The 21,623-nt window shown below is 48.2% G+C and overlaps 1 protein-coding gene across 3 annotated transcripts in view; it reads right to left on the bottom strand.

Moving 5' to 3' along the window:
* PLD1 (phospholipase D1) overlaps nt 1–19,432 on the bottom strand; it is a 62,858-nt gene extending 43,426 nt beyond the window's left edge. For all 3 annotated transcript variants that reach the window (XM_058812639.1, XM_058812637.1, XM_058812638.1), the window contains exons 1-5: nt 19,365–19,432; nt 2,341–2,526; nt 1,891–2,018; nt 1,448–1,593; nt 603–711 (exon numbers count right to left, since the gene is read on the bottom strand). In XM_058812639.1, coding sequence (XP_058668622.1) covers nt 603–711; nt 1,448–1,593; nt 1,891–2,018; nt 2,341–2,494 — 537 coding nt within the window. In that variant the 5' untranslated portion in view covers nt 2,495–2,526; nt 19,365–19,432. The remainder of the gene's footprint in view (nt 1–602; nt 712–1,447; nt 1,594–1,890; nt 2,019–2,340; nt 2,527–19,364) is intronic.
* Nucleotides 19,433–21,623: the final 2,191 nt, after the last annotated feature.

Here is a 21,623-nt window from a genome sequence, read left to right as displayed (position 1 = left end):
AAGGAGGGAGGGAGCAACAGAAAGAGAACGATAAGCACAGCCTGAACAAACATGGAGTTTTTAACTTGTGAGCAGCAAAGCTGCAATGAAGAGGTAGGAAGACATCCACCCTCTCCAGGGAAGGGCCCATCTGTTAACATCTGATGAAGTTACACAGAACACGTGTGCCTGGGCTAAAATTACCCACTTCAGCATCAATAGCCTGGCTGTCATCTCTTCTTTCAGAGGGGGATGGCACTGAAATCTCTCAGATTTTGATGGCCACGGGGCTGCCTCCATCACGCAACTTGACTCTGAAAACTGCCTTGTCTATCTTTAAATCAGAGCAGGTGGGAGGAGGGGAACCACCACTCCCAGCATCACAGTGTTCCTCAACAGCAGAGGAAAGCTCTGCCCACATGAACCCCAGGAGCAGCACCCTCATCATTGTGCAGCAGAGAATTTGGCAATAAAGCTGGACTTGTACAGCCAAACTTTGTCAAGAAAAATACTGTAATGATACCAAACAAGGGTTTTGATGGTGTGTGGCTTTGCAAGCAACCTGCCAGGCTTCTCTGCACCTCAGAGCATCCCTCTGGCCCCCACAGGGAGGTGGCTCTTACCCTCCTGCTGGAGAAGTGCTCCTCCCGCACCGTGCTCTCTGCGGTGTGTGGCAGACTCGGCATCTGCCTCGGCTCTCCCCTTTTGATGGATTGTCTTCTCACTGTGTGACTGCAAGGAAAAACACACCCCAACATCAAGTCTCAGTGCTGCAAGTGTCTGTATGCCTCAATAAATAACCCTTCTGCTGCAATGCCTTTATTTTTTCTATCCGAGAAGCCAGTATGCTCCAAGTGTCTTAAAACCAAAACACAACACAGAAGTATCAGTTTGATTTGTGAGCTTTTGGTATCATAAGGAAAAGGAGTCCACATCCTGTTTTAAGGGCATTACGTTCTTCCAGCTCTTAACCTCTCATAATTTTACCTTTCCTATAATGTTCCCAAGAATTCTCTACATCAGAAGGCTCTCACTCTCCTTCACCACTTCTTTTCACATCTATATTCCTGTTCCTCTTCTATTTCCAGCCATCCCAAGCACCAAGGCCAGCCTGGCCAGGGACCCCCATGCCTCCCACATCCTGCCCACACTGTCAGAAAGCCACAAAGCTCCAGCAATTTCCATTAGCATTATCATAACCCTTCCCCAAGTTCAAGGCAAATCCAGCTCAAAAGCTGATGACCCAGGAGACAACGTGTTCTGCGTCAGCAGAGAGATATTTGCATCACTTAGATTATGGCTGCTGAACACATAGATTAAATATTTTTATCATAGCTGCTAAATATTCATGGAGACTGAATTCTTCTTCCCTCTCCTCCTTACAGCAAAGCAAATAGGACCAATGAAGTTAAATAGATAAGACATTAAATTAACAGATCACACCCCCCAAAGCTGTGTCCACACTCACCTCCTGGTGGGGATAGGGATGCGCACGAAGGCTTTGTACCTCAGCAGCTCCCTGTGAAACTCTTGGAAGTGCTTGAACTTTCTTTTCACGTGCCAGACAAACTCTCCATGGGTCAGCTCGATGGTATAAACATTGGGGCTTGGTACCTGCAGGGGAGAGCATCACCACATGGCATGCAAGTTTTGAAATAAGCCATTTTCCTTAAATAAGCAGCTGCTCATCTAAAGAGCCTTTATTCAGCTTTACTTAAGGATTATTGTCTCTCACAATTTCTTGTTCTGCTTTATTAGGTTTTATAAATAGACAGACAACCTTCTCTCCTAAGCACTTTCTGAGACACAGGCATTGCTGCTTCCTCAGCCCATGAACAAGCAAGCACAAAATTAAGGCAGCATTTTAAATAGAGTTCTACAGAAATCAAACAAAATCTGTGAAGTTCTGACCTTCTTAGTGGAAGTAAAGCGTTCAACTTCCAGCACACGCACTCGGACAGGACATCCCGAGAGGTACGTCTGCGTGCCCGGCTCCTTGAACCCATGGGTGTGGTAGATGGCAGAGAAGGGAATGCACACTGCAAGGAGCACAAACCCACAAATCTGTTAGCTCAACAGCCTGGTAACAGGGCATGAAAGGCAGCCAACAGCAATGCTTTAACATGGGAGGATTTATACAGCATTACTTCCAGCAAAAGAGCAATTTTTATTAAAGAGAGCTCAAAGACAAGGTTACACAGAAGGGACTTGACTTGAGAAGCTCAAGTATTAAGAGCCTCCAGGTTCTAAATCAGGGTCAATGCAGGGCTTGGTAAAACCCCTGAGGCTGTAGCCTCCCTGCCAACAGGTTGATAAAAGCCAGGCAGGACATGGGATGAGGACACAGGGGAGTCGACTCACCGGTGCCTTTGGGGTCAGTGAGCACCTCCGAGTCCACCTCCTCCCCCTCCACATGGAGCTCCCTGGTGTCCAGGCTCTCGATGATGTTGCTCATGTCTGCAGCGAGCTTCTTCAGCGTGGATGTGGCTGCATGGCCTTCTGCTCTCAGAGACATCTCAGGGGCCTGCGCTCAGGAGCCGCGGGGCGCTGCGGAGAGAGAGCAGAGCTGTCAGCGCCTTCTCTGCAACACAGGGCTGAAGGAAACCACTGGAAATGCATAGACACATCTTCCTTCCATCCCCTTACCCACATTCTTCCCAACTATCCTACCCTACACACCCAATAGCAAATATTCAGCTATATCACTGGCTGGCCAAATCCCAGATTTAATTCACCTGGTGCAGCGTTTCCCAGGTCAGGCTACATGAAGGAAAAGCTCACTCAGAAAATCAGTGGGAGTTTTTGCTACATGTTCTTCCTTTGAGTGAAGCAGTGCTAAAAACTCCCAGCATTATTAAGATTTCCTCTATTTCTATGCTCCTTACACAACCGCCTGTGGTGTCTGCGTGCCTCGTGCTCTCCCACGGCTCCATCCTCTCAGCAGGCTCCAAAGTTACAGCTCTAAAGGTTCCTCTCCAGGGTCAGGAGCATCCTGATCCCCACAGAAAGCTTGAGATCAACAAGGTGGATCCCACATCTTCTGTGCTCACCCCTCCAACATCCCGGGTGGCGGCAGGGGACCAGCCCACTGTCCCTTAGGGATGGGGACACAGCCAGGGAAAAGGCTGCAGCCCACTCAGGGCACTCAGGCAGTGGCACTTAGAGGTGTTTGGGCACTGGTGGCTACAGCACTTCCCATCTTTATTCCCACCCATCCATTCCAGGAGCCTGAGTCACAAGAAAAACAGGGAAGGAAGAAGCCAAAAATAATAAGGAAACAAAAGTAAATCGACATACGAGGCATGGCCACTGACACTAGCACAAGCCTTTCCTGCTTGTGAATATTGGCAAACCCTCTTCCTCTTCCTCCTCTAGGCTCTGCATCTCACTGTGGGGCTGTGGAGCTGGCTGCTGGTCCTTGCACACAGCCAGGCTCCAGCTCCTCCTGGGCATCGCCCTAATGATGATAAAAAGTCCCTTCAATCTTTGTCCTGCTCTGCAATAAATGTCACAGCTACCCTGAAAAAATATGGATGGGACAAACTGGCAACATTTTACAGAAGCCAATACAAGGATGCCCATTTATCCTTCTGGAAGCTCTTACATTGTGTTAAAGAATGATTTTTCCAAAAAAGTGTGACATTTCTGATGTTAAGTTCTGCAAAGAACACTGTGCCGTTATTCTTGTGTGAGCTCCACAACAAGAGCTGGGTATGCTGTAACTTGGAAATAATTTCACATTTTAATAAATCATGTGTTTAGCTGCTTTTGAAAGAGCATTCTTTATTATTGTTTCCTCTTGAAACAAGTCCATTATTTCATTATTACACAAGGCTGATACCATGTATGCCTGAAAACATGCTAGAAGCAGCTGCCTTCAGAAAAAAGAATCCATTTGCACACGAACTTGAATCAAGAAAAACTGGGTCAATCTCTTCTCTCATTCTAAAGTAAATGTAGAAGCAACAGTTTCATCTTGGGAGTGAGGGCTCCAATGGCCTGGGTAGCTCTGTCACCTTCCACCAGTGGCAGGGACAGCCACCAGAGCACAGAGGGTTTTAGGACCAGACTAGGGAATCACTGGGCCCCCAGGCCACTTCAAGAGCCCTGCATGAACAATTCAAATATAAACACACATGTGGATACCTCCTTTCCCAGCGATACACTGAACTTTGGGGCAACATCCTGGTTTCAGCTGGGACAGAGTTAATTTTATTATAAGCTGGTACAGTGCTGTGTTTTGGATTTAGGACCAGAAGACTATTGATAACACACTGATGTTTGAGTTGTTGCTAAGTTCTGCTTCCCTTAATTCAAGGACTTCCCAGTTTTCAAGGCTCTGACAATGAGGAGGTGCACAAAAAGCTGTGGGGGCAGCATGGCCAGCAAAGCTGACCCAAACTGGCCAAAGGGAAATCCCATTCCAGTCCACAGGGCACCATTCCCAGCATATCAGCTGGGGAAATTGGCTGGGGGGTGCCAACTGCTGCTGGGGGCTGGGCACTGGCCAGGGGGTGGTGAGAAATTGCTGTATCATGCATCATTTATTTCCATTATTCCCCTTTCGTTACAATTATTACTATACTTTATTTTGTTTCAATTATCAAACTGTTCTCACCCCACTGATGTTACCCTACCCAGCCCGTGCACTCTCTGTGCAGCAGGAATTTGGCACTGGCACTGTCCCACACCTCCCCTGTCACCACTCATGGAAAGCCAGCTCTCCCCCTTGGAAGCTTTACACTTTTCCCATTCTAACAATGTACTGCAAGGGACTTCAATTATTCAGTGAGCAGAAGGTACATTTTCATTTGTTTGGAGTGAAGTCATTCCACCTGATATAGACTGGCTTTGGATGTTTGATTTTCTCCCTGGAAAGCAGGCATACATAAACAGCATTCCCAAGGAAGGCCATGCTGCCAGGCTTTCCCAATAACCCTGGGGATGGCAGGAGGGAGCCCAGAGCCTCACTTTACCCTCATACCTACATTAAAATCCTATTTCTCACTCAGTACTTCATGCAAAGAATTTTTTTTGTATATTTCTAGCTGGAAATAAAGTAGCATCTTGCTTTGTATTTCTGTGTACATTCACATTTAGAAACAAAACAAATTTTTTTCCTCCATGAGAAGATGCTTCTACTTCATGGAAATGTAATGTCCTTTCCAAAAGAAATTTTCCACGGTCAAAAAGAACACCAGCCCAAACACACTCTGGACGTGCCATGCCAGCAATTACACTTGAAGGAAACCAGCAGACAAATACCACATCAGCAGGGCTGCAGGAAGAGCAACAGAGAGGAGCCAACAGAGAGAGGAGATGCTCATCCTCCCTCCTCCTCCTCTCCTCCCCACTGTGCCAGGTACAGCTGGGTTCTTTGTCACATTAATTGACACAGTTGGTTAATGGATAAACAATTAACCAGTGTATGCAATGATTATTTCCAAGGGACCGCAGCAGGGCTCCATAACTCAGGATTTTATTATTTATTTTTTTTTAAAGCTAAAGCTGTTTTCACAGCTGGCACAGACACATCCTGTGATAAAGCAGGGTCCAAACTCAGGTGGGCCTGAGTCAGTCTCAGCAGCAGGATCATCCCCATTAAGATTAGAGCCAAATTTTGGGGTTGAGAAGGAAAATGTGACTTGCCCCACAAACCTGGGCAGGGGCCAGGCTCCCTGTCACAGCTGGCTGCTGCAGAGCCACAGGACACAGGGCAAACCCAACGCTGGGCAGGCCACATGGCACTGGGCTCAGCTGCAAAGACAGGACATACACACCCCTCTGAAAGCTTTGCCAAATTGCTTACAGGGCCCTGCTCCACAAGAGCTATTTAACCTCTTGGGCAGAGTTTCCATGTGGTCACTCTCTGCATTCCCACGGGCAAGCTGAGGAATGCCTGGGCTCATCTGCAACAGGCTGGGTGCAAACAGGCACCAGACATGGATATCCAGGATTTTACCACAAACCAGGCAGGCTGCACCAAGAAGGCCCTGTCTGTCCAGTGCCACTCACTGCTCACACTGCTGACAGACTAGAGAAGGGAATTATAAACCTCTGACACTGGTATCAAGTGATACCAGCAAATCGCAGCAGACTGCAAATAACAGGATGAAACTTCTGAGAAATAAGTGCTGCATTTCAGCATTCAGCTGTTGCCATTCAAGATAGAAAATAAGCAGCATGTTTTTTAAAGGAAAATAAACCCAAACAACCAAAAGAGAAAAACCAGGATCTGACTGAGTCAAGAACCGGCAATCCGAACAAATGCAAAACCTGTGCCAAGATGAACAAACAGGACTACTGCCTGTGAGCCAGGAAGGAAGAGATGATGCAGAACACAGGAGAACTCAGGCCTAAAGCATTTGACCTGTGAGAACAGTGTCAATACTGAGAGAAGGCAGAGAAATGTCACAGCAGACTGCAACCCTGCAGAAGGTTGCTGTGAACAGGGTGGACAAGGGAGAAGTGCTCTGAATTAGAATCACAGAACAGTTTAGGTTGGAAAGGACCTGAAAGATCATCCAGTTCTAACCCCCAGCCACAGGAAGGGACATCTTCCATTATCCCAGGTCCCTCCTAGCCCCTTCCAACCTGGCCTTGAACATTTCCAGGGATGGGGCATCCACAGCTTCTCTGGGCAACCTGTGACTCAGCACCCTCAAAGGCAGGAATTTGTTCCTAATATCTAATCTAAACCTACTCTCTTTCAGTTTAACTGCTGGTTTAAAGCAGAGATTAGGGATAAATCCCTAATGGCAAAGGCAGGGCACTGCCTGAGGAGGGATTTGCAGAGCCCCCAGGGCTTGCAGGAGGCAGGGGAACAGTTGCACCCCAAACCTGCTGCGGGGGCAGGCAGGAGCTGGAGTGGCAGCCTGTGTTTGAACAGAGGGAAGGTGCTGCTCCAGCTTCCTCCGGCTCAAAGTCTGCCTGGGCAAAGGCAGCAAGAGGGAAAACACAATGAAAAGACTCAGCAGTAAAGGAAAACCTTGGAACAGAAAAGGAAAAAAAAGGAGATGATTGAAAACGGGAAGATTTTTACATACTACAAACCCTATAAAGACAGCTGGCACTGCCTTTTGTCCAGCCCAATCTCATATCAATTACTTCCTCTTGAAGCACCACTTAAGTTCTCTGCCTTCTGTCCCAGACTGTCCCCACAGCACAGAGGCCCCAAACCTCTTGAACTAATAAAATATATACACTGGAAATAGTGACTTCACCAAGAATCAGCCAAGATTTCAACTGCAGTGACAATGGCTAAAAAAACAGAAATTAACTATATTAATCCCTGAGCCCTTGTGAATATATTGCAAACCTGTAGCTCCATCCTGCAACTTTGCAAGCCCAATATCTACTTGCTCTTTGCCATTTTGGTTATGCTTTAACCCCAAGTTATTACTTCAGGGATCATATGACCATTTCAGCCTTCACTAAAGAAAATTTTTTTCTACTTGTTGCACAGGATAACAAAAGCACAGCTTTAAAGGCATGGAAACTGGAAGGCAGAAAATACATATTTTTGTAAATATTCATGAACAGTTCTGTGTTTGAAGACACTGACGTCCTGATGTGAAAATGTATGCAGCTGGTAATAGCACAGACTACCTAAAACTTGGTCAGCCTAAGTTTATTCTCTATCATGGCAGATCAGAAACAAGCTTGGACAATCACAGCTCCTTAATATGTTCTGATGCTGAAAAGTACCTCAAAGAGCTATGAAACCCAGAAAAATTTAATTTGGAAAAAATGGTAAGCAGAGAAGAGAAAATATATCCAGGAAAAACAGACATTTCCTGCTAATGCCTCCCAGGGTTTGATGCTCTGTATCAACTCTTATCCCTACGGTGAGAAACACTACAATCCCTGAAAATGATCTCATTCCTGTTCTCATGACATCTCTCCCAGTACAGTGACCTTTTGGCAAGGGCTGTGACAAGTGACCTCTGTTCCCATACTCGTGTCCCGCAGGCAGCGCCCACGGTGGAACACACAAAAACCTCCCAGGCTGCCTGGAGCAGAACAGACAGGCTCAGGCCAAAGCAGGGCAGTGAAATGGGGTCAATAAACAGAAAACAAACAAACAAACAAAAAACCAAAGAATCGAAGCATGAATTCTCTCTCTCTCCTCCTGCTGCTGCCAGGAGCCTGGGTGCAAGAGGGGCACCAAGAGCCCAAATGAAATTCCAAGGAATTCCCATGCACGATGCCCTCAACAGCTTTTTTGCTCTGTCTAGTGGTGGTGACTCTCTGGCATGTAAATACTTCCTAATTCTTCCTATTTTAAACCTAAAATTATCTTTGGACCACTGTGTGTTGGAGAAATACTGTCACCTGATAAAAGCCATTTCTGAGGAGTTATTTGCCTCCCCCAGGAGAAGCTGGGCTTGTCAGCACCCCAGATTTACGCCCTGGCACACCTTCCTTCCACAGCCCTGAGCAGGGGTCAGCCCTCCACTTCCACAGTTAGGAAGTGTCCCTGTGCTCAGGATCCCTGCAAGCACCTGCAAGGAGCATCCTGCTTTTCCAGCCCAGAAAAAAACCCCATACTCACACCAAGCAAAATAGACACACTGATTTTATCTTCCCCTCAATATTTAATCAAAACAACAGGGCTCTTGTAGGTAGAATGTTACACTCCCTAACCATGAAACTAAAAGACAATAGGGTTGAAAAATGCTCAGCAATGCCTTAATCCTATTCTTCAGTTCAGTACATGGAAAACACACAGCCAGAGGAGCCAACAGCCAGCAACAGCAAATGCAGACACCTCCAGAAAATCTGCCCTCCTGGATGCTCATACTGCAGGGGCAGTGCAAAAGGATTAGGGTTTGTTTTTAAAACACACAAAACAGCCCTTGAATAAGAACCAAAGCATTGCTCCTACCCTGGAAAGATCTGGAGCTAGAGAACTTAAATAAAAACCCAGATCAACAATAGACACATTGAAACATCATCCAGACCTAATTTGCTTATCTTTAGCCCAATCCTGATAAAACCAAAACATTTTAAAATACTGTTTCCAAAACAATTATTCCCACAAAGTACCCAATTTAATAGCAACACCTCTAAAAGCAGGAACCAATTGGTGCTTCCTGCAGCACAGTTCCCTGGCTCTGCATTATTGATTTCCACAGTCCTTGCCACGTGAGGTTTATTGCCAAGCCACGAGCCTGCCCACAGGAGCAGCAGAGTCACAGGAATCCACACAGCCTGTTTGTAACAGGGCATGAGATGCTTCAAGGCTGGAAACAACAGGTTCATCTTTGGAAGTGCCTGCTGCACTATCCACACTGGGCAGAGCCTGTTCTGCCCCCGGACAGGGCCCTGCAGCATCCATCCCTCATTTTTCCCACTTGTAGGAGGAAAGGACACAGAAAAGCCAGGCAGGTTAAGGGAAAGGATGAGGTAAGGCACTGGAGACTAACCCACAGCTTCAGCCAGAAAGCCCCTCCATGCTGGTTTGTCCCCACACCCAGGCCCAGCCCAAGCGTCAGGCACCTCCCAAGGACTCATTTCATTTGCTTTACAGAACAGTAGAGGGAAAACACAAACATCCTCGGATGGGCAGCACCTGATCTCATGCTGATGTACTGATTGCTCTGGCTCCATGTCCCCCTGCCCATCCACACCATCCCTGCTCCCTGGGCTGCCACAGGAAGTGCAGCCTCCCCAGGAAGCCAATCATTAGGTATTTATTGGTAATTAAGGCTGGCCCTGCACATATTAATTCATCACCTTGTTTTGGATTCCTCAGGCATGGACAAGAGTGTTTAAGCACAGCACTCACACCTCTGTGTGGCTGTGCATCCTTCAGGGATCACCACCAACCCTGCACTCCCTGATGTGGCCCATGGGAAACACCCTGCAGCCCTAAACCCAGGAGCAGTGCACATAACAGCCCTGAAAACCAGGACAGGGGATGCCCAGATCCCCTGGAACCTGGTCACACACCCCCAGAGACAAACCAGCACTATTGCTGCAGGCAGGCAAAGCCAGGTGACAGCACCCTGGGGATTGGCTCCATCTCAGCATCCCCAAACCCCACACCCAAGATGCAACAGAGTGGTCAATAGAGTCCTGGGCTGATGGAAAAGAGGGGATTGGAAAACTGCCTGCTGCAAAAAGCAAACAGCAGGAAGGCCAAAGCACTTCTGGGTGCTGATAGACACACAGAGCTTAGCACAAGACAGAGCTCACAAAAGCTTTATGTAAAATCCCAAAAGCAAGGAGCTAGCCAAAGTGATGGTGCAATGCACAGGACTATTAGAGTGGCCATCTCCATGAAATCAGGGATAACGGGGACCACCACAGTGCTCACAGGATGATACGCACGGCTGCAGCTCTTACCTACAGCTGAACACACCACACAAATACAGCAGGTATTTCTGCTACCTGAATGTATAGATAGCTACAGGCTGATGTCCTGCGCATCACCCAACACTACTGTGGTATCTCCCAGTGCCACGTGTGCTCCAGCAAGTGCCACCTGCCAAGCCACATTTCCGCAGGGAATTCCGGCAGCTCGGAGACAAGCGGGCATGCTGGCAGGCAGCCCAACACCTCCATCCATCCTTCCCTCCCTCCCACAGTGGGTTAGATGGCAGCTGATAAATGCAAACACAGACCTTCACATATCTCCTACCAGCCAAGCCAATTCCAGGGAAAGCACTGCAGCCTGTGCTCGGGAAGGATTCAGTGACTGCAACAGGATCTCAGCCCTGCACGGGCACTGGCTCCAGGCAGCAGCTCTGGATCACAGCAAAGAGCACAGGTACGTGTCAGTAGGTCAATGTCCCTGCTCCTGCTGCCACCCTGCTGCTGATTGAACTGTTCTCATTAAGGGGGAACATGACTTTTCTTTTTCCTTCTGCTTTTTTCCATGTGAAACCACAGACACGTGATTTTGCTGACCTTTTCTGTGACCTGCTCAAAGAAACGAGGGATTCCTGTGGGTATCACAGCAACAAAGAGTAGCAGATTTAGACCATACATTTTTACTAATAGTTTAGTTAAAAGTTTAGCACTTTAATAAAATGTTGTTTCCATTGTCTTGACTTTTGGGAGTCTGTTTGCCCTAATGGAAATCTTAAAACCATTTCCATTTAAGAAGAACCAAACGGTTGGCAGGAGCAGAGGGCCATGATGGAGGAGGAAGGCAACCCTCCCACTAAACAGTCCTGCTGTTAGTGTGGTCCCCACTAGAGCACAGAAATCAAATGTTCCCATGTGAGCAGCCAAGTCCAACTCCAACTCCCTCCCCTGCCTGGGGAGCGCAAGGCACAGGCTCATCTCCCAGATGATTCCCCAAAACACCACCAGCTTCGAGGACAACCACTGCAGGGTGACCACCACAGTTTCACTGATGCTTCTGTCCCTCTTGCAGGCAGCTCCAAGTGCAGGGTGCAGGGCTGGGACCCACATGCAGGTCCACACAGGTGCCATCCCACGCTGATCCTTCCTGGCAGCATTAATGAACCCTGTGACTGCTCAGGCTGAACATGAAGCTGTGCCAAGCTTTTGCTGACTGTGCACACGCTGCCAGAAACCAAAGCACAGGATCACCTCTGGTAAATGGGTGTGAGAGCAACTGCAGCACCTCGGGGTCACGAGGCTGTCCCAGCAAGGGGATGTCCCAGCTCCTCTCTGCTCCTCAGCCAGAATCCTGCTGCTTCCCCAGCCCAAACAGGACCCTGCACCACCCTGAAAGCACTGCCACTGTCAGGCTGGAGCCACAAGGGCAAAGTCCCATGATGTGGTGCAGACCCCAAAATGCTCCTGTACACCTGCCTGCAACCCTGGGTTCTGCACCTTTCCAAACTGAAGCTCCCTAGTGATTTTTAATGTTTTATTTAGCAACGCTTTTGAATGTGTTTGATGCATTCTGGCTGATAAGCTCCACAAAAATCTGATGTCTCTGTCCTCATTTGACTTCAGTTATTTTCCAGTCTTAAAGCTGCAGTGCTCAGTGGCTCCCACCATTGAGCTGGGACACCCAGCACTAAAAGGCTGTTGTACAATCAGGCATCATTCCCAAAAAAATCAGCAACAGCAGGTGACAGAGGTGACAACAGGAGGATGCATGTGTGCTCCTGATCCCCATTTCCAAGAACAGCTGCTTTTCCTCAGCTCAGCCAGCACCAACACGAGCAGCCATCAGTCCTCAGCTTCCCTTTCACACCCAGAAACCCCCAAACAGCTTCTTCAGTGGATTTAGAGTAACACCAAGGGCTCACAAGAACTGCATTTTCCTTCTCTGTGGCCAGCTAAGAAAAATATTTGTGAATGTTGTTTACAAGAAGAAAACAGTTGGCTTTAAGAGAAGCCATTACACCAAGCACAGAGGGCAGAGGTGATGCTGTCCCCAGGACTTCACAGAGAGCTCCAGGTGGCTTTGCAAACCAGCCATGGACACCCTACATGGTAACATAACAGCACCAAGGAAACAGGACTCAAGCCAGTGAAAAGTTAATTTTTCTATACCTTGAAGTGTTTGATTCATCATCAGAATCAAGGATGAGTAATTACAGTAATTGGGTTCTGATTTCACAAACAATTCTGGAATGCTGGCTGAGGTTTCAAACTGAGATCAAATCCAGGCAAATTTATTAAGAAATTGTCTGTTATGAAGCAGTAACTTGCAGGAACAGAATAGCTCCCTTATGTTTCTTTCTTAAATACAACTAAACACCTGCAAATATATGCAAAATATCTCGTTTACATACATTGACAATACTGACAGCTTGCTTAGAACAAAATAGATGCCGTGGACAAATTTTTTTAACCACTTTCCTAGAGAGGGGAGAAACAATGCCTTGATCAAGCCTGCACAGGAGAACAGTGATGGCAGGCAGGGAAAGATGAGGCTCATATCAGAGCTCAAATCAAGCCTCAGCTGCCCCCTCTCCCCCACCCAGACCTCCAGTATCTTACAAGTAAAACAGGTGTCTGGCCAAGGCAGACACCCTGCAGTTCATTCTCTTCTTGTTTAAACTCCTTTACAGTATTTTCCCTACAAATTCCTAGAGGAAATCAGAGCATTAATATTATGACTTACAAGCTTAACCCTCCAGACCTCAGCACACAATGAGGCAAAAATTAAAGGCTATTTTTCTTTCAGCTGCCATGACCTTCTGGAGCAGCACTGCCCAGAAAAGTGTTTGCAGAGAGTTTTCTGCATGTACAAAAAAAAAAAAAACAAAAAAAAAATGTGTTTGGCAGGAAGAAACGCAATAGTTTTGGGAGAGAAGTAAAAAAGGCTAAACAGGCTCAGACAGCAGTTCCCATCTTGCCAGATCTTTCTCCTGGTGAACAAAATGGCTCACTTGCCACAACTGCTGCCAAAACTCTGCAGGATCAGGCCTAACCACGGAGATTTCAAAGCCACCATGAGTCATCTACTATTCTTTCTTGGTAAGACTTAACACTGGGTGGGACACACACACACAAAAAAAATCAATTTGCAGGAAACCTCAGTCATGGAAAAATATACTTCAGAACATCTCACAGGGACTACATAAATAGCAAAAGAGAAATGAGAAAACAAAGTACTTCTTTCTGAAAAGACTGTGATGCACTGCCTGCTCTCTAAATGGTTTCAGCAGCCTTTCACTGTGACAGAGAAAGGACAGCTGAGCTTCCCAGAAGACCCCAGCAGCCACCAGTGCTTCCCAGTGCACCCAAGAGAACCACAAGTAAGGCAAACTTGTGTTCTTCATGTGAAGTCAACTGCATCTTGTAACTGCATCTCACTTGAACTGAAAGAGAAAATATAAATGCAAACCACACAATCATTCCACCTCTTGCGTGCCACATTTAAAGCTGGTTGGGAGTCAGAACACTTTTTAAATAAATAAAAGTCCCAACAGCAGGGTTGGCTTTAACCGGGTACTGAGGTACAGTTATGAGGTCCTGCCATGGCCACAACACCTCAGCTACTGAAAGTGTTGAAAGGTGCAATTAATTACTCTTGCTGGTTTATTTTCCCCCTGCCTGAGGGCTTCAAGCAGGAGTCAGCCCCGCTGATGGTGAGAGAAGGTTCATCTGACTCAAGGCAGTGCAGTGAGCTCTGTGCTCACCAGTGGGTGTTTTCTGGGTGGGACAGAGACAGGCAGGAAGAACAAGAAATGAGTATTTCTGATTAATAAAATCCTGCCAGAAGTCTGGCTGGTAGAATGGGAGAAGTTTCTAGGAAATGGTTCAGCGATGAGTGAGCGCCAGTGACGAGGAAGAGCCCCAGGACACGGCACTGGCAGATCCTGGAGGGGAAAAAGAAGCAGGTTCTTGCATGGCCAGGCAACCAGAAACTGCAACTGGCTCTGAATCAGCCACTTGCACAGGCTGGGACAGAGGCTGTCAGAGCCCTGCTCTGTGGGACATTGTCTGCCTGGCACTGCCTTTTGTCTCTGTGCTCTGCAACACTTGCCCAGAGAAGAGAGGACCCTCTGTGCCAGGACCACCTCCCCAGCCCTGGGGAAGAAGATGCAAAGTGCCCCCAGCTCACTGGGTGTTTATCAGTAGGTTCATCTTATCTCTACCAAAAAAGAGCCCTCATGTGAAGGCTGCACACGAGGGCTCACTGCACCGGCAGAAAGAAAAACATAAAACAGGAATCAGGCCCACTCACAGCCTGACCTGGAAAACGCAATCCAGGAAATGCACTTGAATTCTTTCTTCACCAGCAGGTGCAAGCCAGGAAAACAGATCTCAACACCATGAATATTCTGAATACTTGCTGCTGTCAGTAAAGTGTGCACAGGACTCCCCCACCCAGACAGAAAAGTCTCCTTCTGCCAAGTCAATCTGCCAATACTGATCGGGTTTCTCATCCTCAGTCCTGCAGCTCCTCTCCCAAAGACTTTCCATGGGTGAACAGTGGAGGACTGCTCTTTCTCCACTGAAAAACATGCACCCCACCACTATTCACCTTTTTATTACACCTGCCTTTTTATTACAGCATTTCTCCCTAAATACTGAGTTCCTTAGGACAGAAGATCATTTATTTTATTTATTCCTCCTCTGCCACAGAAAACAGGATAGAGGAGGAAGGGACAATGCTATACACTAAGGTAACTAATGCAAACTGGCTATTTTGCTGTCAAATCCTACTGGCCATGCAACACCATTTGATTTGATGGAGCTCAACATGGTTCACTCTGTGTCCCCAGGGAGCAAAAGGGAAGATTTAAGGGCAAACAAATCACAGAAAACCAAAGAGTACAAACACCAGAAACAGCCAACACCAGTTTCAGTGCAGACTTGGCACAGATGGGCACACCCTGAGTGCCAGGGTTTATTCCCACCCAGCCCTATGCTCAGACACTTTTACTGGCATCCAAGCAAGCACAGCAGCCCAGTAAGACTAAGTCAGGTAATTACCCTGATATTAAAACCCCACATTTTGTTTTGGCAATAAGCCCTGGGCAGGCTGTCACCCTTGCTGACCTGATACCATACTCACTGCAGCAGCAGCAGATCCTCTGGCACTTGCCCCATCCCCTTTCCCTGACCCATTTTCAGCAAGATTGCCCTGATCTGAATCTATTTAGATCTGTGCAAGCCACAAGTGTTTTTAAATGGAAGTTTTTATTCTCTGAGACAAAACTGGCCTCCCTTCTGGGGTGTGTGCCTTCCTCTCTGCCTGGTGCCACCCCAGCTCCTTTGGGATGCAGCTCCCCAGTGTGGGAGCAGCAGCCACCAGACGGCTTCTCCCCCTCTCCCCACACCAGCAGATGGGTGCCTGAGGGCTGGAGCTGTCTGACAGACACAAGCCCCACTCCCACTTTGTTATGTAAACCCCCAGGTTTCGGTGTCGATCTGCTTGAAGGATCCAGAAATCACCAAATGCCACCACAGCGTGTGGGCACGGGGAGCGAGGGATGTGCAAAGTGCTCGGGGCAGTGGTGATGGCACACGATGCTCCCACTGCTACTTGGAAACAGAGAAAACTCTGAATTCCAAAGTAAAAAATATATATAAATATAAAATTAATGATCTTCAAAACCACACTTCACTCCCGTTTGTTCCCCCCCTCCAAAGAAGCCAGGGTAAGGGGGAGCATCCCTCACATGATGCCACCCTGGTCACCCTGTGTCAAGCAAGTGAGGGAGCAACATGGCAAATATTTTGTAAATAAAACTGGGAAAACTGAGCTTTTTCCATCCATCCCTCCACAACTTTCTGCCTTCCAGGGTGTCTGCACACACAGAGCCGGTATGTATGTACATGTATCAGATGCTCACAAGTCCATGGAAGTGAGGGACAGGGCAGGTGCACCTGGCTAAATATCAGTTAGAAACTTATTTATGTATCTAAAACAAACAATAAATTGAATTGACACTACATGTCTATCTCTATCCTGCAGCTCAGCAGAGCTGAAGTCTGGCCCTGCATAGGTGGGTGCAGAGAAGCCAGGCTGCACACAAATCCCACCTCTCAGAGGGCAGAAGAAGCACAGCAAGCAGTACCTAAATATGGACTGAAAAAGCACTTTTTTTGGCAAAAAAAAAAAAAAAAAGACAAAAAAGGCTGGCCAAGACTTTGTGAAGGGAAATAAAAAAAGACAAAGCCACAACTCCTGTCAGGCAAATGATCATGACCAAATCTCAGTCCCTGCAGGAGCTCCCAGGGTACAGGGCATGTGAGAGCAAGTTGAAAACACATCATCAAATAATTGCCAGTCAGACAATAGGAGGAAAAGGCATGTAGAGGTTTGCTCTCGCCCTCCTCCTTCCTCACCCTTAGCCAAGACCAGGTGCCAACACTCAAGAAGAAAATCAAATTGCTTTTTCAGCTCTCCTATACACAGATTTAGGGCCACCAGCCAACACTAATTCTCACTAAAGCACAACTATTATTATTTATTATTTTAAATAATTTGCTGCAAAATAGCTGCTCCAAAATGAAATTAAGGAACTACCTGTTTGCAGCAAAGGCATCAGAAAGGTGCTGCTCCTCACAGACCATGATGCAAAACTCCAGCAATTTCAGTCCCTGAGATTCCCCTTTGGTATATTCACAGGGTACAAACAGGGAGAAGATAAAACTACAAGCCTCTATAAACATTAGCAGCTGATATATTCCTTATTATGCCATTTAAAGGAATAACACTTGTGGTAGTGCCAGCATTTAAGTGCATTCCCCTGAAATTTCTTTCCCTGAAGGTTTGATAACCTGATTTAAATCCATTTTCAGAGAAGGAATAACTGTAAAACCCAGGTTCAGCTGGCTGAAATTTCACTTAATCACGTAAGAGATTTCTCAAATCACTGCTGGAGATAGAACCCACTCCCTTAAAACATCTCTCCTCCACCACAGACACACCTGCAGTCTAAAGAGCACTTCCTAATTTACAGGAATAACAATGGCACAATGGCACAACCCTTTACACTTTGTTACTATAAAGAGCAATAAAAATGTCTAGGAGAGCCATGAGATTATAGCCTGCTTTGTGAAAGATTAATTTCACCAGCAACAATCACCTACCTAGTACTTATAATTTCATTCACACACGTGAAACAGCATCTTCAGCAGTTCAAAGAATGTGCAATTCTGATTCCAGCAGACTGGTATCAGCTGTGAGAGCTCAGGAGACACCTGTCAACAACACCATTTTCTGGGGGGGGAGTTCAAGCCTCTCAAAATAAGAAGCGCATCATGGCCTCCAGGAAAATTGAAGTTATTGAATCTTTTCTAGGAAGACCAGAGCCTCAACACTAATTTTCAATAATCCTGAAAAGGATGATGTGATATATATCAAGATAAAACTAAAAACGCAAGTGAGTATGTAAGTGAACCCCTTCAATCTTCTTTACTTAGGAAAGTTAAATCTTGGCAGAACCAAATTCTATCGCTGTACCTCTCAATAAACTTTAATTCAATCAGCTGAAGCAGAGTCCACAGCAATCTCTGTAAATTTTAACAGGTCTTTTCAGAGGGAATCTGACCTTGGCCCTGTCCCACAGGGAGCTCTGACCAAGCCAGAGGGAAGGGCAGATCCAGGGCCCAGAATCCCACCAAGCAAGCCTGGCACCACGATGGGCAATGGGGACACCGTGGGATGTCACCCACGTGCTGCACCCCAGGCCTGGGAGAGGCCAGACACACCTTCCCACTGCAGAAAACCTCATTTTACAGGCTTGGTGCTACCTCATGGCAGAAGGACAGGAGGAAGGGCCTCTTTCAGGTGCAGGCAAGGGCAGGTGCACAGGGGGGACTTTGGGGGGAACTCTGCAGCAACCCCCTGAGCCAGGATCAGGGATCTCAGCATCTCTGGGGAGTGCTCAGCATCACAGGGGAACAGTGACCCTGAGGAAGCGGAACCCACAGACTCAAACTCACAGCTTTCCAACTTCGGGCTAAGCTGGGCAGGATTTGGCCATGAGACCCAAGTCACAGGGCTAACGCTCCTGTGAGCATCATGAGGTGGGTGGAAATTAAGTTCCCTGGTTACCTGCGAGCCTCTGGCATGAGCTCACGCTTATCAAATAGTAGAGACAGCACGGGAGGGAAAACACGAATTCTTGAGCGATTAAAGACACTCGAAAGAGAGCTCCCAGCCCTCGCAGCCCGAAACACAACACCGTAGGCAAACAGGGAGCTTTTGTCCCAGCAGCCACACCGGCCTCGCCGTGACATCCACACTTAGCATCTTCCACCAGCGCTAAAGCAGCAGAGCTTCATCCACCCAGTCCAACTGCGGGTGCCTGACCCCAGACAGCCTCACTGGAGCGGCACGGTGCAGATTTACTGAAAGGAGGGATGTGGGGAGCACCAGACCAGGGCACACAATGGGCATTGTCCTTCCGTGTGCAGAGAGCCTGCTCAGCCCGGGGACCGCTTCCAAAGCCAACGGAGCTGCACTGACTTGAACCACGGTCCAGCTCGGTCCAGAGGCACCTTGGGGCTGAAGATTTCTAGAGAGCATCACGCCAAAGAAAGAAAACCAGCAACAGGCAGAAAAGGCTTTCACTGCAAGAAACCCACCCAGCAGCTCGGCAGAACGGGTTGTGTCAGCACCTTCAGTAACTCAGGGCTTTCCCATGACCCAAGAACCGCGGGTGCGGAAGGGACGTGGCAGGGTCACGGCTCCACCAGTGCCGGGGACACTGGAGTTCACCACATCGCCGAGCTTCCCAAACCCGCGGTCCTGCCCTGACACAGCGCAGACCGCAGCGACCCAAACCCACCCATTTTCACTGCACGAAAAACGCGTAAACCATCCCGAGTGCGTCCGACAGACGACAAACACCTTCCCGCAACAAACTCTGCCCAGCAAAGAGCCCGGGCAAAGCATTCACTTGAAAACAGACGCTGAAATCACCGCAGTGCCCCGGACCAGGCGCCCGCTCCGGGGCAGCCCCGCGGCCGCGCCCGCCCGCACCCACCTCCGGCCCCCGCGGCCGCGGGTGCCCCATGGTGCCGTCAGAGCCTGCCGGGCGCCGTCCCTCTCGCGGGGCACCAGCAGCCAGAGAAGCCGCTCCGAACAGCCCAAGGAACCTCCTCACACCGGCCCCGCCCGCTGGGCTCCTGGGCGCGCTGCCCAAGCCCGGCCCCCCGGGCCCGCCCCGCGCCCGCCTCCTCTGAGGGCACCGCGGCCCCTCCCGGACCGGGACACGGCTCAGAGGGAGGGACGGGCACCCCCGCTCCGCCCCGGCTGGGTGTGAAGAGCCCAGGGAGGCGCCGAGTGAGCTAAAGGGAGTAACTCGGTTATTTCAGCCCAACTTTGCCGCTAATGGAGGGGATTTGAGATTGCTGCGCGCTCCGAGTGCTGCTTCCACAGGGAGCGCGGTTCTCCCCTTCGTGGCCGGACACTCCAGGAGGGAGAAGCCAAGGTTCCCCACCGTCACCGAGAAACTGCGTTTGGCCAGGGAAACAGATTGAAAAAGACTGTACAAATTAACAATTATTAATTGCACATGCGATTTTAATTTTTTTTTTAGCGTAAGACAGCCCAGTAATTACAGTCCGGTGGTGTTTGGATCCGAGCTGTCCTCCCCTACACACGCTGCATTTACCATGTTACTTCCATTATGCCCTTTTTAATATGCAAGGAGGAGATTTTTTAGCGAGAGAGAACATTTTTGTGTCGCAGAAGCATTGAACTGACATGCGGATAAGCGAAATTCCCAGCAGGTTCCAGCTCTAAGCCAGCCCTGAGTGCTGGTGAAACGCCCAAAATCTGTCTTCAGCACTGCAGCTCTCACTGCTGTGGCTGCACAGGGAAATCTTGATTTCTTTCAGCAAACTCAGTGATCCCACTTCTATATCTACAGCAAGACTTCGGCATGGTTATTAGGATATTTTTCTTCCTTAAATTATTTTAGTTTCTATTTCTTTAAATCACAAAGAACTGAACCACAGACCTTAAATGTAGATGAGATAAATAACCCAACTTTGAGGACTGCTGGTTCAGAAGCAGCCTCTGTCTCCTACTCTGGCAGAATAATATTGAGGCATCACATTCTCCACCAGAGCAGCCCCTGCCTTGTTTATGGGCACACCTGTAACACAGTGGCTCAGCTCGTTTACTCTGGGTTTACTGTGACTGGGCTTACCAACACCTTAACACAACAGAGTCAATGATGTCCTTCACACCTAAAATCAAACCTAGAAATCTAAGGTGGGTTCCCAAATGGTATTGCAACACAGCTTCCTTCAGCTCATGGGGCTGGGCTCACACACTGCCCCATTGGGCATCTGTGGACAGCTGTGAGTCAAGGTGGCTCAGCCGGGCTGGCTGCACTGAGCAAGGAAAAAGCACAAATATTTGTGGCATTCAGTGTCAGGAGAGAACAAAGCAAGAGAGGAGGATGGTGTGGAACACTTCAAGGCAATGGGAAATATTCGAAGTTGCCCTATATCACTGCCATTTCCACCCCAAAGAGAGGGCAGAGCCATGTTCCAGACAGGCACATTAGCCCACACTGCAGAGAGGTTTCATGCTAAATGTATGGAATAGGAATGAGTGGAGATACAGCAAGGGGAGCATCCCTCAGGGCACCCACTTGCCCAGGATGCCCAATCTCTGCCATCACTCTGGACACACCTCTGTAAACCTCCCAGCTCCCCAGGGCAGGAGGACAGCGGGCTGCAGGGACCTCTGCCATCTCCCATCTCTGCACACATCTCCATGTGTGTTGATACAGAGCAGAGACATAGCAGACACAGAGAAACACAACTTTCTCTGCAGACAACCCCTTCCCTCCTGCCCAGAGTTCATTTCAGTGTTCATCCTTTACATGACTGGCTGATTTCTGGCAAATCTTTCCAAATCCATAAACCTTAGCTCACTTAATGTGTATTTAATCTCCCTGCTATAGGTTTATGTTGGCAGTGAGCAGGGCTAGACCAGTAGCAGAAGAGAGCAGCCAGTGTAGGTTAGCATTTTGGCCTCTACTTTTCACAATTCCCCCCTCTGCAGCACCACAACAGAGCAGAAGCACCACCGTCTGTGCCCCTGTCCCATTAGTGGTTTTCTACACTTCCCAGAACCTTCCCTGTCCCAGAGGCAATTCATTAAATGGATACTTGGCACATACCCTCAAAAAATGTCTTGAGCTCTGAGAGGCACAGTATTATCTGTCAGGAGTTTCTTTGGTTCTCTCCCACCTGCTTTTCATTCTTCAGGAACTTCCCCACATCCC

This window comes from Ammospiza caudacuta, chromosome 11 (genome assembly GCF_027887145.1).
Source record: "Ammospiza caudacuta isolate bAmmCau1 chromosome 11, bAmmCau1.pri, whole genome shotgun sequence".
Lineage (NCBI taxonomy): Eukaryota > Metazoa > Chordata > Aves > Passeriformes > Passerellidae > Ammospiza > Ammospiza caudacuta.
The sequence above is the reverse complement of the archived record's forward strand: the minus strand, read 5'-3'. Positions and strand labels throughout refer to the sequence as shown.